General features: G+C 42.9%; 2 protein-coding genes across 2 annotated transcripts; both read left to right on the forward strand.

The window, feature by feature from the left end:
- Positions 1–2,627: 2,627 nt before the first annotated feature.
- On the forward strand, positions 2,628–5,188 carry tal2 (T-cell acute lymphocytic leukemia 2). Its single transcript, XM_061817971.1, has 2 exons — positions 2,628–2,830; positions 4,378–5,188. The coding sequence occupies exons 1-2, from the start codon at positions 2,757–2,759 to the stop codon at positions 4,766–4,768; spliced, it is 465 nt and encodes a 154-aa protein (XP_061673955.1). The 5' UTR covers positions 2,628–2,756; the 3' UTR covers positions 4,769–5,188.
- Positions 5,189–13,440: 8,252 nt separating this feature from the next.
- On the forward strand, positions 13,441–17,985 carry LOC133499688 (UDP-glucuronosyltransferase 2A1-like). The gene is made up of 6 exons (XM_061817967.1): positions 13,441–14,188; positions 14,910–15,058; positions 16,228–16,359; positions 16,657–16,744; positions 16,827–17,046; positions 17,400–17,985. The coding sequence occupies exons 1-6, from the start codon at positions 13,465–13,467 to the stop codon at positions 17,692–17,694; spliced, it is 1,608 nt and encodes a 535-aa protein (XP_061673951.1). The 5' UTR covers positions 13,441–13,464; the 3' UTR covers positions 17,695–17,985.
- The last annotated feature ends 24 nt before the right edge of the window (positions 17,986–18,009 follow it).

Below are 18,009 nucleotides of genomic sequence, written 5' to 3' on the forward strand. Positions count from 1 at the left end.
AGCAATCCCCTTATCGTCACCTAAGCATGTGGAGAGAGGACGCTTATCTTCACCAGCCAGCGCAGTCAAGCAGCTCCCTGAGGAATGATCCCCCCCCCCTCCACGCCCCCTAGTCCTCCAGACAAAGACCACCCCAGGGGATTTGGTAGTGGGAGCGTCCGAGCAAGCTCATCCCACACTGACTGGCCGGCATCAATAACCAACTAACGAGCCTGTGACGCACAAAAAAAGACAGAGACAATGTTGCTTAATGGCGGAGGGGGGGGGGTCGTCCGAAGAGATGCGTTCAAGGCTCGGTGGGTAAATAGCGGGCGTAATGGAGCGCTGATTGTACGGTGGGAACGGGCCCGCCTGTGTAAAGGTCGCCTCGTTATCGCCAATCACACGGTGCAGTTAAAGTGTCCGGCAGCATCCATCACCTGGGTGTCACACGACTACAATAGATTGAATCCAGTTGGAATAAGGCCGTCACGTAAGGAAATGTGGAAAATCGCAAGCGCTGTCAAGTGTGCCTGGATATTTGCAGCGCTTTACTTTTTGAATATGAATACTTTGGGAATGGGGATGTGGCAAAACTGACCAGATAGGTCTGCCAAGTAGTGAGCAAAGGCTGTTAATATTCATGTACGTTTTATTTCTTTGATCCTTTTTTTTGGTAGAATTTGCCCAAATTTTAACAAGACGTATTGAGTGAGTTTTAAGTTGAGTAGGAGTAGGTGTTAAGGGTACGGATATGGGGGGGTGGGCCGGGGGGGTAATTCTAGTTGTTTTGGATTATTGTGCAAAAACTGAAAACAGAATTCAAAAGGGAAAAAACAAGTTTTAGAATTAGGTTTATTGGGGTAAGGCATTTTTTAAGTACAAAGACAGTTTATTTGGTCAAAGCAGGAAACCCAGAAGGAGCAGCACAATGTCTATTGAATTGAAGCAACGTCTTTGAAATATTTTCGAAAAACCAAGGTCCTACTACTGTACGACTTCGGAAATATCGTAAGAACAGACGACAGCAAGTGCAATGTCTCCCTGGCGGGATACAAGAAAAAAGACACTAAAGTGATGTTGGGAGATTAGCGGAGCGAAGAAGGTCAGCGCGATGGCGTCGAGCCTGCAGGTGCAGCCTCTTGGCCGCGAGGGCACCGCCCATGAATGGTTGATTCAGAAAAACGGGCTCGTGGGGGCTAAGCCCGGCGCGCTAATCGGATTATGCAAATTCCTACTCTACACAGTCTCACGGTAGGCTCCGTCTTTCAAACAACACTTGAAGGGTGTAAAATACAAAAAACAGCGACAATTGGTTAAACCAGGCCTGTTTTGTGTGTGTTTTTTTTTTGCAAGCGTGGACAAGCGTTTCCTGGCTAATGCATGTGCCAGCCTGGACAAGATTACCACAGTGGCCCACAAAATGCACATTGTTCACCTGTCAATCTGGATGTGCTACTTTTACCTTTTCGTGGGCCAATCGGGTCGGATTCAAACGCGGCTCGCGGCCACATGAAACGCCGTAATGGTTTTTGCGATAGTGGGTTGTCCCGCACGTCCACCGCGATGGGATCAGAGAGCGCGATGTCTCAGTTTACGGGAACGACAATTTGTGACAAGAAAGAAAAGCCTGAACGAACACCCGAGTGCTGGTGGTGGTACGCATGGTGAGCAGAGAGCTTAGGTGGGCTGGGGTTTTGCCAATGAATGTTTATACAGATGAACATCGACCGGTAAATTGGTTTGTGAGTGAATTATTTTTAGGATTTATTAGAAGAGGGGTGGCATGGTGGACAACGAGTTAACACATCTGCCCTCGTGTGGATTTTGCATGTTCTTACCATGCCTGTGTAGCATTTTTTCTGGGTACTCCAGTTTCCTCCTACATCCCAAAAACACGCATTGATTGGACACTAAATTGCTCCTAGGTGTGATTGTGAGTGCAACTGTCTGTCTCCATGTGGCCTGCGATTGGCTGGCGACCAGTCCAGGGTGTACCCTGCCTCCTCCAGGTACGGCTTTCAGATCCTCATAACTGCTGCGGTGAAAAAAAAAAGGGAGATGACATCACTATGATATCCATCCATTTTCTTTGCCCCTTATCCTCACAAGGGGAGTGCTGGAGCCTATCCCAGCTGTCAAGGGACAGGAGGCGGGGTACCATCGCAGACAAACAGCCACACTCACAATCATACCTCCGGTCAATTTAGAGTGTCCAATTAATGTTGCATGTTTTTGGAATGTGGGAGGAAACCGGAGTGCCCGGAGGAAACCCACGCAGGCACGGGGAGAACATGCAAACTCCACACAGGCGGGTCCGGGATTGAACACGGGACCTCAGAACTGTGAGGCCAACGTTTTACCAGTCGGCCACCGTGCCACCTTATTAAATAATAAGTCATAAAAATATCTATTATTTCGGGAATGTTTTGGCAAAATCTTTTTCTGAGCCCATCAGCAAGGAGCCAATTGTGCCTTTATGGATTTTGTAAATCACAAATCTGCCACCACAGGAGGAGGTGAGGTGAGTGAGAATTTTCGCCTGTGAGGGTTCACACAGCGAGAAGTGATGATGATGAGGATGCCTCCTCATTGTGGTGATAATAGATGGGACAGTGAGAGGGTTAACAGGGGGCGTTGACGAGACCCCCCCCCCATGCCCTCTTCCTCCTCCTCCTCCTCACACAATGACCACGTCACACAAAAGCCCGCTATAAAATGTCAGCGGTGATCATGCGGCAGTATCCCACATCTCCTCGTCTCGTGTGTGTGTTTGCATGCGTGTGTTCAAAGTCGGCCCTTTCCTCCACCCTCCTGCTCATGACCTGCACAGGACAACTTTGACAACACGGTAAGCATCTTATTTTTTTCACCCCAATTTCTTTTTTCAAGGAGCAATTTGTATTCATCGAGTCACTGAGAAGTGGAGTTGGATAACGCCACATTTGTTATTTGGCACGAGAGTGATTCATGGGCGGTGTGGCAATCATTGTTTTCCTTCCGGAACAGAAATCACAGGGTTGTTTTTTTTTTCTTTTAAATTATTTAGGTTTTGATGAGATATAATGAAATTTTTTATCCAACACTGACGTATTGTCATCATGTTAAAGTTCATAGGTTAGATCCCAGTTAGTATCATCTGGGTTACCTGGAAAAAAAAAAAAACTTTTTTGTGCAATAGTGGTCTAATTCCAAAGATCCCTTAACTCAACTCACCTTTATTTCTCGAAGACTTAACAAATAATTGCTCCTGTAACAAAATTTGCTGCACAAAAATAAAGATCTAACATTAAAGACAATAATTAAAATGTTCTTTTATAAGTGTAGGAACAAATCTCTGCACTGCTTCCTCAGTTCTGGACCCAAATTTCTCAGTCCATTTGTCAGCTGCCGCAGTAATCTAACAATCCAAGTACTTTGTGAATGATGACACATAAAATTCACTTGTACGAACATCAAATCTTGAGCTGTGCTGACTTCAGTCTTCAATCAATATCTGAACTTCACTTTCTGGGATATTGGACCAGTTTGGCACTGACGAAGCAGGTCATAATGGACGACCCACCCCCTCCCTTATTCGTCAAAAATGGAAATATAGCTTGATTTAGACCAGTGTTCATCTAAAAGCATTTTTCCACTATTCATTTCTGCGCTTAAGTTAAAAATGGCAAATAATTGAGTTAGCCCACTCTAGTTCTCAATGGATCAATCACTCCAATCTTAAGGTCAAATTCCATCAGTACTTGACATTACAGCAGCGGTAAATGAACACGCTTGTTGTACATGAGCGTTGATACAACATGAAAAGGGAACCTCTGTGCTCAAAGGCCACAGATGTCGCGCGCTGACTATATATGCAGGGCTTAGTAAATGTATAAAACCATCTATCGCATAAAAAAATGAGCTGCTTATTTACCATGTTAGTTCCATATATTGTATTTTTTAAGCAACCATATTCTATTTACTGACTGTTAATGCCCTCGCGTGTGGGAAAGGACAGACAGCAAGTCAGTGTTGCACTTTTCAACGATTTATTGAACGCCATGAGAACAGTAAATGATATCGAACCACTCAAACGCAGAAAATTACGATGTTCTCAGAATATACGTAAAGGTTAAGGCTACAATAGCAAAAAGTGATGCAGCCTCTTAAAAGCTTTATAATTGCCTAGTGATGCCACAAGATGGTGGCAAAGCACTACTTTTCTATTAGACAGTGCTACGACCTGACTGAAGTGCCTCATGTCATGTTAACGTATTTTCCACCAAGCTGCCACAAGGTGGTTCCAAATAATGTGAAATACTTTTGACTATTTTTATCAGAACAAATGTTAGGTACTTTTCTTTGGTATGCTGAAATTTGAGCAGCTACTTAATAGAAGCAACTATTTGGGTTTAGCACAGGAACCAGAAGTCCGTCAACTTCCTCCGTCATGACCAGGAAGGTGTTCACCAACACGCGCGAGCGCTGGCGCCAGCACAACGTCAACAGCGCCTTCTCTGAGCTGCGGAAGCTCATCCCCACGCACCCGCCCGAAAAGAAGCTAAGCAAGAATGAGATCCTGCGGCTGGCCATGCGCTACATCGACTTCCTGGCCCGCCTGTTGGAGAGCCAGGGCGGCATCAGCAGCGGCGGGGGGCGAGTCGAACACGCCCCCGCCGCCCTACTCACGCTCCTGCGGGGCAACATGGAGCAGCTGCGCTCGCCCTCCCGCCCGTGGACGCTGGCCAGCGACACCGAGGCGCCCTCCTCACCCGGGTCCAGCTGCAGCAGCTCGGAGCCCTGGTAGAATGACACCAGGGAACGGACTTCCGGACTGTTTTCTGAGGCCTGACGTTCTACCTATTTGAGGACTGCACATGAGCAGCTTTATGTTCGTGTTGTGCATGGATGTCTTACTAGTGCCCTGATAGGTTTTCGTGTTGTCTACAAAAAGAGGCCGTTTATCTCTGTGTCTTCCTCAAAAAAAAAAGCACTTTTTTATGTCTCTTTATCCCCCTTAACTGACGAGACTGCACTGTCGTTATTTCTTTTGAAAGTGAGGACTCATTTTTGTAGTCTGCATCTCATCTCGCCAAAGATTGTTTTTTGATTGTTACTCTGATGTTAATTAGCATCTGATACCTCTTTGTAATTTCTGTCCCCACTTGTGACAAATGTTATTTATATTTTATTTGAACTATTTATTGAATAAACTGTTTGTTAATGACTTTTTTTTTTTTTTTTTTAAACTATGGTCTCTTTTCATACATTGCCAAAAGCTAACACTACCCAGGATTAGCATCAAGCAGCGTAGCATTTCTATTTGGTATAAAATTGGAGGGGGGGGGGGGGGCAGTGTTGGTTCGGACTTTGTGTGTGGGGGGAGGTTAGAGGGGAGACTTAATTGTATTTCAGGGATCCGTCAAAGCAAGCCAATCTTTACAGTTGTTAGGATTTAGCATCATGTTCAAATGGTTTGAAAGTTGGGTGACCATATTCGGGTCTTATTTTTGGGGAGACAAGGGATTCAAATATATTTTGGGGTTACAAAATTAATCATGACCTACCTTAATTAAAGTCAAACCAGGGAAATTTGAGCAGGAATTAGCATTTAGCATCACATCAAATGTCATGGGATTTTCAATTTTTATTGAAGTGGGTGACCATATTTTTGGGGTGGGATCATGTTGCACTGGAGAAGGTTAGGGGACTTCATTGTATTTTACAGTTCTCAAAATAAGTCATGACCGATCCGAATAGAAATCAAAGTTCAAACTAAGCTAATTTTAGCAGACATTGGCTTGTAGCTTCACATCATTCGTTTATTCAGTTTGTGTTACCTTTAACTGTCATATTTGAGGAGCCACGATGACTTTCTGACATTTGTTTGAAGGTTGGGGGGAATGCAACTTTAAAAGTCTTCCTCCAAACCAAGATTGGCAATATCCAAGTAGCAAACGTTTCTCAAAAGCTCAAGCTAAATGTACCTGGCGCCTCCTTTAGTTCGTGCTCAACAAGGCCGCCAAGTCCCATACAATGCGCCGGACGTAAAGCTGACCACACGGCTGAATCGAAGCGGCTTAACTTGTGACCCCAAAAGTCAACCCGGAGTCAAGCGCTGTCCAGTTGAGCAAACGTGCAGGAGGACAGCCCACTTTATTGCCTCGGTGACCCCCCTGCGCTACCAAGCGCTTAACCCTTCAGTGACCCTGCGGGTGATAAACGGGGTTTCGCTGTCTTGCTGAGGTCCTTTAATTCAGACTCGTTCAATTTCAGTCAGCTCTCAATGTTTTACCATATCGACAGAAAAGAGGAATTCAATTGTCTTTTCACCACGTGTCTATTTTGGATACTCACTTGCAATTTGGGCAGATTTAGCCAAGCATCAAAATTCTCCCAAAATGGCTGCCTCAGGCGTGGGTCCGTCGCATTTGTTCACAATTCCCGTCCTGATGAGACTTCTGCCAAATTTTGAGTTCGACAACAAAAGTGGTGTTGGGGAATCATTTCTCATTTCTGGGAGACATTAATGTTTGTAACTATATGCAAAAAACATTGATTTTTTTCATTTTATTTTAGCTAATGTATTTTTCCTTGTATGATGACTGTTTATTTTATAGTATTTTTTCCACAAATTAATACATAATAATACAGTACACGAGTAAACACATTTCAATTCTAACACCATTAATACTATAGACCTCTAACATCAAATCAATAAGGTTAAGGTTAGTTAAACCATACGGGGGAAAAAAAGGTTTGAGAATGATAAAAATGAAATGGACCGTAAATTAATCCAATAATAGTTCAATAAAATAAAAATGATACAAACTCATTCAAATAAATACACACATAAATCGAACCACTAGCCAGTAGTTTTAAATTTTTAGGTGTTGCGTTTTCATTCTACAATGGCTATAATTTTTTTTGCTTGATAGTCATTTTAATTGGCAAAAAATACATTAATGAATACAATGAATAATATGATCAATGTAAATTTCATCTCTAAACTAGCCACCAGTTTTTAATGGGCGGTGTTGTCAACATATGTACAGTACTCTATGTATGGATCATGATACTGTGGAGTAGGATAACTACAATAATCAACATTTTGTTCAAACTTTGGATTTTTGATTTTCTGCGATGGGCTGGCAACCAGTTCAGGGTGTACCCCTGCCTCCTGCCCGTTGTCAGCTGGGATAGGCTCCAGCACTCCACGCGAAACCTGTGAGGATAAGCGGCAAAGAAAATGGATGGATGGATTTTTTTGTTTTTTTTTATGCTGCATCTCTTGTATGGGATCTCGTGGTTGTTTGCGGTCGTAAAGTCAACCACGCGGCGGTGGTCTATTGAGGCCCTCCTCTAAAACGCCAAATGACGACGACTGAGCCCAAGAGTAAACAGTTCGCGCTATTAAGGCGGCACTAATGGCGTGTTTTAGGGAGCAGAGGGCAGCTGGACACACCGGCCACCTTGTGAAAACTGACAGCTGACTCCTTTGTGGCGTGGCGCCGATCATGTAAAAAAACGTCACGGCCGCCTTGTGTGTGTTTAAACGCGTTTTACTTCTTCACGGTGCACTGAGCTAAGCAGCCTGGTAAGATAACAGATTGGCATGTTAGGACAAGCATTGTGAGACTTTTCTTTTTGGGGAGGGGGGGCATACTCTATAGTGTAGCCATTGATTGGAACTTAATGACAACATTTCCTCAATATTTGAACCAACAGGTATCCGACGATGGACCTGCTCCCACTGACGTTGCTGCTATTTACCTGCCACCTCAAGACAACAATGATTTTTTTTTACTTTGTCCACGATCATCTCCTAACGTTATCCTGCTTGGTGATTTTCATATTCACACATCTCCAGTAGCACAATTTCCAGGGAGTTCTCATCCTGTCTCAAGAACTTTGTTTTTCAGCAATGAGTTAACTTTCTCACTTACTGCAAAGGAAACATCCCAGATCTGGTATGCTGCTCCGACTCACTCCACTTTTCAGATCACTTGCTAATAACTTTTTCGACAAACCTAAACTTTTGCTAAATCAACTTGCCCTGCACCATCGCTTCTTACTAAATAAAGAAATGCAGCCCAGACACTCTCTCCAGACACTGGTTCAGTTCTTACGTGTAAAGCCGTACCCACTTTGTTTAATGAAAATCATACAAATGCCATCTGTCCCAAAGTTTCTTCTGGTGTCCCCCTGGGGTCTCTTTTGGGCTACCTCCTCTTTATCACCTACCCCTTGGGAATCTTTTCTTAAATTCTGACACTCTCTGTTACACAGATGACACCAGGCTCTACCTCTGGACCAAGCCCACCACCATTCCTCATTTGTACCTTCTTGACCGTTTCTCTGAACTTAAACACTGGTTCACGTCTATCTTTGCACAACTCAGACTCGTATTCCTAGGAACAGAGGCAATGCTCGTCACAAATGACAATTTTTCCGTTTCCCATCCCCTCTGGTTATGAGTCTGTGTCATCCTTGAACAACACCCTCTCCTTCCAAGCACACGCAAACAACATCACCTAGTCTGCATACTTTCACTTTCAAAACGTCCCTCACCTCCCACATTACTGCTGTCCTTGTTGATAGCTTCATCACTTCCAGTTTGAGTTAGTGCAGCTCCGACCTGTTCGGTCACCAGCATAAGTTACTACAAATATTGCAGCAAATCTAGAATTTTGCTGTCTGCATCATTAGAATGACCCCCTCCCTTCATCACATCAGTCCATCCCTGCAATGACAATGGCTCCCTGTCCAATACCACATCCAAGTAGTTATGTGCACCTTGAAGGGCATCAGTAACCAGGACTTACCATACCTTGCTGACCTTCTTCACATTGCCATACCTGCCCGCTGTCTCAGATCTTCATCCTCCATCGAGCTTGCCATCACTTCTGTCTGTCTGTCCACAATGTGGGACAGAACCTACAGTCACTCTGCTGACTGTCTTTGGGACTCACGACCGCTCGACCTTAGAAACACAAGACTTATTATCCATTTCAAATCCAAAATCAAGACACACTTATTACAGTCTGCCAGCACACGTTGACATTTCCTATATTTTATGCAACTTTAATTTACGTTTTATGTTCATATATAGATTTTTTAAATAGGGATTGCTTGATTTATTTTAAAAAAATGGTTGTGCAGTGACCTTGAGTGACTTGAACGACAACCTATAAAATTAAGATTATTATGATTTTTATTCTGATGATGATGGTTGTTATTATTATTATTATGTCTTGTCAGTTTTGTATTGTATATTTTGAGGGAAATCCAATTTATGTGTTACCTAAAAGGTTTTTCAAGAAATGAGATGATTTTTTTTGTCTTGAGTTGTGAACAAAAAGTTTGAGATACAATACGTGATAATATACATACGCTAGCTAGCTATGGAGGTAGTGAATGTCGCAACGAGCAGCAGTTTTACTGATTGTGAATAATTCTGGGGAAAAAAAGAAAAAGGCTGGCCACTCTCAATTGAAAACTTATATTCGAATGTTTAGAAGTGGTAGCAAGACATGGAGACATCAACAACAATCACAGGCATATATTCCTTATCCTTTGCGATAAAATGACAACAATATTGACTTTTATTGACTTATTGCAACTTCAAATCTCCTGTGTTCTGTCTGTGTGTATTATCCTGTGTGTATTCTCCAGGGGAGTTTGCAGGTTCTCCCCGTGCTTGCGTGGGTTTCCTCCGGTCACTTTGATTTCCTCCCACATTCCAAAAAATATGCAACATTAAATGGACACTCTAAAATTGCCCCTAGGTGTGATTGTGAGTGTGGCTGTTTGTCTCGATGTGCCCAGCGATTGGCTGGCAACCAGTTCAGGGTGTACCCCGCCTCTTGCCCGCTGACAGCTGGGATAGGCTCCAGCACTCCCCGCAACCCTCGTGAGGATAAGCGGTGAAGAAAATGGATGGATGGATGGTATTCTCCGGGTGGCAAAGGTGCATAGATGAGAAAGAGTAGTATAATGCCTGTTGAAATATCACAAACTGTTTAATTCTTAAATTATATTTGTTTTATTACTGTATGTTTCTTTTTACAAAACACAATACTGCAGATTGCTATTTTTCTATTTCATCACACAAATTTTTGGTGGTGAATTTGGTGTTGATAGAACAGATTAATGGAATTTCCATTCATGTCAATAGAGAAAGATTATTTGAGATGAGTGTTTTGAGTTACGAGCATGGTCACAGAGTGAATTAAACTTGTACGTCAACGCTCCACTATATTTTTTGGACGTAGGAAGATTACACAATGTTTGAGAATACTTTTTTGAAAGAATAACGCAACAAGAGTTGTTTTTGCCAATGAATTTTACTTCTTTCCTTTTTTTTTTTTAAATCTTGTACATTTGTTAAGAACAGTTCAGTTGTACTTAACTTTTCAATATGTTTGAATGAAACCTTTTGGACTTTTTTTTTTGTATGATTTTGTTTACAAAGATTTACTTTATTTAATTTTATTGTTATACATTTTAATAAAACAATTATTCCAGTACTTTTTCTATTGTGTATAATGTTACAGTAGCTACCACTATCATTAAATGTATTTTTGCCTCATTTTTGGATAAATAGGGGCCTACCACACTCGTGTAATATTGAGTGGACTCACGATGCTAGTACTTGGGGTATTTCTTTTAGGTAAATGTTTTAGAACCACTGCCAAACCGTTGTGTAAACAGGAATTGGTGTCAAGAACGCACGCTGATGCGATAAATCTTGACTCAGAGACGAGCTTTGTGTGTCGAGGAGGAGCTAAGTTTAGCCTGGGATGTTAGAGTCCTTGTCAATCATTTGTATGCCATTTATTTTAAGGGTAATGATATTAAGATTTTACAGGATCATAATTTGAGGGATAGTTACCATTTAATTATCAATGTAGGCAACTATAAACATTTTTTGGGGTTGAAAATCAATTGCTCTTTTCACTTTAATAATGTTTATTTTTTTGCATCGTCAGGTTAGGAAACCTTTTATGCTGATGTGTTTTATTTACAGCGTGCACACATTACCCAAACAGTAAAACAGTGCAAATGACTAAAATGTGTATGGTTGCCTCGAGCAAGAGCCTGATTGACTATTCTCCCCCAAGTGTGCGTGCGGGTAATCGTCTATTGAGAGCGCTTTCCTTATCAGCACCGTGCACGCCGCCTGAATCCATTATCACAATGGGCCAGATCAGTGCATGCAGCCCCCTCGATTCTCCCGGTGGAGAAAAGAATTTCTGGAGTTTTTGGGCGCCAGCCGATAGGCCCCTGAGCTCTTTATCCCCTCAAAGCCAATTCACACTCACAGCGTTTAAATATCCCAGCTCAACCCCCACACAGCTTTTTCACCCCTCTCACACACTCCCGACGCCCTCCTCCAACCTGCGAGCCGGGTGGGATGCAGGTGCAGGATTGCAGGGAACGTAAGGGGGAGTGCCCGGGGTAGGAGTGGCGGTCCATTGTTGGGCTGGACAAGACCCTCTCTCCTCTGGAGCACCCTATGATGGCGGAGGCGGCTGACAATCACATGTCCTAATCTGATTATGCAAATGACTACTTCAAAAAGCAAAACGCTGTAACCCCTCAGTCCAGTGGCAAGGGGAAGCGGTCAGGGGAGGAATGTTGAGGAGAAAATTCACGATGTATGGGGGGGTCACAATGCTCTCCACGGGTGTATTGAATCCAATACAGAGTAGCCCGTGTACATAATCAAAAGTAGTAGAATGCTTGGGAAGCTTTGGGAATATTTGGAGGGAACTAATTGTTGAAATTCTTTCCCATTATTGCTTGATGCACAGCTTCAGCTGTTCAACAGTCTGGGGTCTCTGTCGTCGTATTTTACGGTTCATAATGTGCCACACATTTTAGATGGGAGACAGGTTTGGAATGCAGGCAGGTCAGGCTAGTACCTGCCCTCTTTTACTATGAAGCCACGCTGTTGAATGGTGTCTGGCATTGTCTTACTGAAATAAAGAGGGGCGTCCATAAAAAAAGAGGTTGCTTGGATGGCAGCATATGTTTTTCCAAAACCTGTATTAATTAATATTAATGGTGCCTTTACATAGAGGTGTAAGTTCTCCATACCATTTGCACCAACATAGCCCCATAGCCTCACACTTGATGGCTTTTGAACTTTGCGTCCATAAATATCCGGATGGTTCTTTTCTGCTTTGGCCCGGAAGGCACGACGTCCACAAAAACAATTTGAAATGTGGACTTTTCAAACCACAAAACACCTTTACAATTTGGATCAGTCCATGTTACATGAACTCGGGTCCAGAGAGCCAGTGGATATTCATAAATGAAGCCCTTGCAGGATCACACTAGATTATATACCTAAAAGCAGAACATGACGTTATGTACAATTACTCTTACACTGTTGCTGATTAATGCTTTACATCGTAGAGTTTTCATTTGCACATTCAGATGTAGCGCCCAAGATTATTTACTGATATTGGTTTTCTGAAGTGTTCCTGAGCGCCTGCGGTCATATCCATTCCAAATTGATGTCAGCTTCTGATGCAGTTCCGACTAAGGGATCGAAGGTCATGGGCATTAAATGTTGGTTTTCGGCCTTGCCGCATACATGCAGTGATTCTTCATATTCTCCTAAACTATAGATGATATTATGGACCGTAAATGATGAAATCTCAAAATTCTTTGCAATTGTACGCTGAGGAAGATTGTCCTTAAACTGATTATTTTATCACGCACTTGTTCACAGAGGTAAACATCAGCCCATCTTAGCTTGTGAATGACTGCACATTTCAGGGAAGCTCCTTTTTTACCCAATCCTGTTCCCAATTAGCCTGTTCACCTGTGGGATATCTTTTTTTGCCACTTATCTCATCTTATTCGAAACATGATTCTTTGTATTCAATGAAATATAGGTTAAACATGATTTGCAGATTGTTGTATTCTATTTTTGTTTAACTCAACGTCCAACTTTATTGGAATTGGGTTTGTACAGACACACTAAAATAATGAAATGTATTTATAGGAAAAAAAAATATAATGGATCAAAGAGTGGCTCATAGCTGAGATACAGAGCATGCCTGCCAAAGTTTGATATTCATTTGATTTGATTGATTTGCCATGATTTATTGTTCCCTTTTGACACAAAAGAAATCCTCACAAACATGCAATCTCCTTCTAACTAATAATTAACTCAAAATAACTTCAGTCATTGATGTCACGAGTGAAAATTGTCTAAGGCCTTGCTGGAGGACTCATGTTAATTATTTGTTATACTGGCCTGTGGCTGAAGCTAATATTTAGTTTTATTCCTCACTCTTGAATTCAGGTGCAGACAAAGACTCTTGAGAGATCCTTGAACTGATCTGACATGGACCTTTACAGTCATCCCCTTTTTATGAGTCCAACTACAAGGCAGAGTTCAGCTTTGTCTAGTTAATGATTCATTTTCTACAAACAGCTTCTTCAATAAGCTTTGCGGTCACACCAAGACTAGACATTGGCATTACGATGCCAGGCGAGAGAGTCCCACTTTGCGCCCTGCTGCTGCTGCTCGGTGCGGCCGCAGGCACCAACGGCGGGCGCATCTTGGTGTGGTACACCGAGGCCAGCCACTGGATCAACATGAAGCCCATGCTCGAGGCGCTGGTGGACCGCGGGCACCACGTGACCGTTCTGATCCCCAGCGCTTCACTCTTCATGAAGGCCAGTGACCAGTCCCGCTTCCACTACTTGCACTTTAATGTCTCGGTCTCTCTGGAGGAGATGGAGAGCTTCATGGAGGACTTCCTGGCATTTTCCATCTACGAAATTGACTACATGAACTACTTTCAGCTCTACGCCAAATTTGTGACCCTGATGCAACGGGACCTGGAGTGCACATTGAAGTATCTGGATGGCATAGTGAAGTCAGAGGACATAATGAGCAAGATAAAGCAGGGCAACTATGACCTCCTCCTAGCGGACCCCATCTACCCGGGCAGTGAATTGATGGCCGAAATACTGGGTATCCCGCTGGTCTACTCGCTGCGCTTCTCCATGGTGTACAACTGGGAGAGGTACTGTGGGCAGTTGCCTTCTCCACCTTCTTTTGTGCCCGCCGCAATGAGCAAACTGACTGACAAGATGAGCTTCTCCGAAAGACTGTGGAACTTCCTCTTCTATGCTTTGAACGACATTGTGATCGAATTTGCCATTTGGTCGCATATGGATCAATATTACACACACTACAGAGGTGAGAGACGCAAAGTAACGCACTTTGAAAACTCAAATTGAGACACAATGAAAAAGTGTGGCTTTAGAGCCTTGACCACGTGGCGCAGTATCATCGAGAACTACTGAAGGAGATGGTCACACCTCTTCAGTAAAATGCAGTATCAGTTGTTTTTTTGCAAAGCATAAAGGGTATATGACTGTGAGTACAGTATTGTTATTGTGTTGTCAAATATCCGTTGCTTGAAGGGATATAACAATATGACATAAATTACAATTGTTGACTTGAATATCCCGTTTTGCTTCATTTGTTACCATTAAGCTAAGTGGAGATTCCTGAGCCAAAGTTATTTGGTTATTTTTCAAATACAGACTCTTTGTTTCAAGTTTCGTTTTACCAAAACTTTAAGTTGGAGTGACTTGAAGCCTTTTGTTTTCCAATATGGTCACTTGCTGCCAAACTGATGCTTATTGGGCTCCAAGTTGAGTTGACTTCACTGCCACTGTACTTCGCTCACAAGTCATAGCAAAAAAAAAAAAAAAAAAAACAAGAAATACAGATGGTTGCTCAAATATCTCTTGGGGTCAGTTGTAGGTTAAGGTAAAAGTGCATCTCAAATCAAGCCAAAGTACAGTACGCCTGTTCTTTTGTCAGCCAAGAGACAGTGGCAACTTAACTTACAAATTTTACATAAAACTAAACCATGAGCCTCACCTCAATGTTTTTGTCTTTTTCATAACAGGCATGCCCACAAACGCCTGCGAGTTATTAGGCAGGGCAGACATCTGGCTGATAAGAACTTACTGGGACTTTGACTACCCCCGTCCTTTCCTGCCCAACTTCAAGTTTGTCGGCGGGATCCACTGCAAACCTGCCAAATCTTTACCGGAGGTAAGCCAAGGCCTGATTAGGTTTTTTTCTTACTCTTCAACATCCATCCATTTTCTTCATCGCTTATCTCATGAGGATCGCGGGGAGTGCTGGAGCCTATCCCAGCTGTCACCAGGCAGGAGGCAGGGTACATACTGAACTGGTTGCCAGCCAATCGGAGGGCACAGAGACAAACAGAAACACTTACATTCACACCTAGGGGCAATTTAGAGTATCGAATTAATGTTGCATGTTTTTGGGATGTGGGAGGAAACCGCAGTGCCCAGAGAAAACCCATGCAGGCACGGAGAGAACACGCAAACTCCACACAGGCGGGTCCGGGATTGAACCCGGGACCTCAGAACTCTGAGGCCAACGCTTTACCCGGTTGATCCACCGTGCCGCCTAGTCTTCAATATGTTGGACTAAAACAATGTAATACCAACAAACCAAAATTTCTTATTGGCTGTCTTTGGCACCATTTACACTGCAGTCCGAAATCTAATTCTGTTTTTCTTTTGTGTTTTAAATTTCAAGATGACAGTACAACCTAAATGTGCAGATGTCAAAATTGCACATTAACATACTGCAACATGTAGTTTAACAGGGCTGGGCTGAGTCTTGCCTCTATATTACTCCATTATTTAGCTTATGGACACAGTACAACTGCATATTTATACTATATTTCTTGTATCTCATTCATTCAGGTGATAGAAATATGGACAGGTTGAAATGAGGAAACTGGGGACTTTTTGTTTTCCTTCCAAACTACATAAACCTATGATAACTTCATGGATTGACATTATTGTTTTTCAAGATGGAAAGAATAGTCTTTGCATTAAGACTGCAACAAAGTGAGTTTCTGAAGAAATTCGAAAAAAAATCATTTTATTTTATAGCCTTCTCTGATGTTATAAAGCTGCGCCCAAGTGTTCTTGCTCTGGACTTATACCCCCCTCCATTGTATTTATAGTATGAAATAGTGGATTGACCAGTTATTAATTGCTGTAAAAGTAATGTACAACGGGATGTACTATATTGATTCAACTGTAATTTTCAGATGAACAAATGAGAATGATGTTGTGTAAATTTAATAGAAACGTGAACTTAAAATCATTTCATTAAAAGAGAACTGGGGAAAAAAAGAAATTCACCTCATGGGTTCAGCTGTTTCTTTTTCTTCTATTCAGGACATCGAAGAGTTTGTGCAGAGCTCAGGTGAAGACGGCATTGTGGTCTTCACTCTGGGATCCATGATCAAGAATGTCAGTAGCGAGAAGGCCAACATGATCGCCTCGGGCCTTGGGCAGATCCCCCAAAAGGTTGGACTTTCTTTCGTGGCATGTACAAATGGGAAAATGTAAATTCTCTGGACATAAAGTGGTGCACCTGCATGATACTAATAATAGCGTTTAAGTATCTAACTACGGTATTGGTTTATTGGCACGTCGTTCCCCGTGTGCAGGTATGCACTTTCTGAAACAACATGAGTCAATAAATCATCGCAAGTTATTTTGTGGACCCCCCTCCTCCAACTATGGCTCACGGTCCCCAGTTTGAGAACCACCGATCTAAGGCACTTCACATGAGATGTATTGATTTTTAACTCTTGTTTGTAGGTGCTGTGGCGGTATAGCGGAGAAAAACCAGCTACTTTGGCCCCCAACACAAGGCTTTACGACTGGATCCCTCAGAACGACCTCCTGGGTTAGTACCTGCCATCTTTGATGCACAATCGGGTCAATCATCAAACTCCACCCACCACCCATCCATCCATCCATCCATCCAGGTCACCCCAAGACCAAAGCCTTCATCACTCATGGCGGGACCAACGGCATTTACGAGGCCATCTACCACGGGGTGCCCATGGTGGGCATTCCCATGTTTGCCGACCAGCCCGACAACATGGTCCACATGAAGGCCAAGGGCGCCGCCGTCACCGTGGACTTCAACTTCATGACCTCCGAGGACCTCAGCCGTGCTGTCAAGACCGTCATTAACGACAAGTCGTAAGTTTTTATATTCCATAGGGTCTTTATGATTTAGTCTCAAGGGGTTTCACTACTTTTGACACTTATTTATTTTTTTAAAGTGAGTGTTATTGTTACAATAGGACAGATAGAGCAATCGATAAAACTAGATATCTTGAGTCAGTATCACCAGTCACATTAATCCAAAATATTTGGAAATTTTTTTGTCCTTATTTATTGATCGCAACCTATTTTTGACAATATGCTGCTCACACGAGATTGACCGTTTGTATGATTTCATACTTGATAGGAGGCGTACACTCCAGGGAATAAACTATTTGGACAAATGATTAAAGAGTCACTTTTGCATCATGCGTCCCCCGTGTCTACAGGTACAAGGAGAACATCATGGGTCTGTCAGACATCCACCATGACCGACCCATAAGTGCCCTGGATGAGGCGGTGTTCTGGATCGAATTCACTATGAGACACAAGGGCGCCAAGCACCTCAGGGTACAGGCCCACGAACTCACATGGTACCAGTACCACAGCCTGGACGTGGCCGGATTCCTGCTCGCAGTCGTTCTGCTCTCTGCGCTTCTTTGCATCCAGACGTGCAGGTGTTGCTTACGTCGATGCTGCTGCATGAGCACGAAAAAGAAAGCGTCAAAGAAAAAGTCGGAATAAAGGAAATGCTGGCGTTGGTGCTATCGGACCTTGGATGTATTATACTCACTGGGGCACATTAGGTACACGTGGACTCGGGCGAACCAATGTGAGAGCGATCCAAAAATTAAGTGGTGATTACAAACAGCTCTCTCGCCAACAATAAACCTTGAATTATGAGTGTTTTTTTTTTTCATAGCTCAGTTGTTGATCTTTGGCTTTGCATTCTGAGGGAGTTTCAGATTGATGCCACATCTGCAAGAATATTTTGACTAGAAAAATCAATTTGAGATACAAATTTTACACTCTGTCACGGAAATAATTAAACTTGGGTGA

This window comes from Syngnathoides biaculeatus, chromosome 4 (genome assembly GCF_019802595.1).
Source record: "Syngnathoides biaculeatus isolate LvHL_M chromosome 4, ASM1980259v1, whole genome shotgun sequence".
Taxonomy (NCBI): domain Eukaryota; kingdom Metazoa; phylum Chordata; class Actinopteri; order Syngnathiformes; family Syngnathidae; genus Syngnathoides; species Syngnathoides biaculeatus.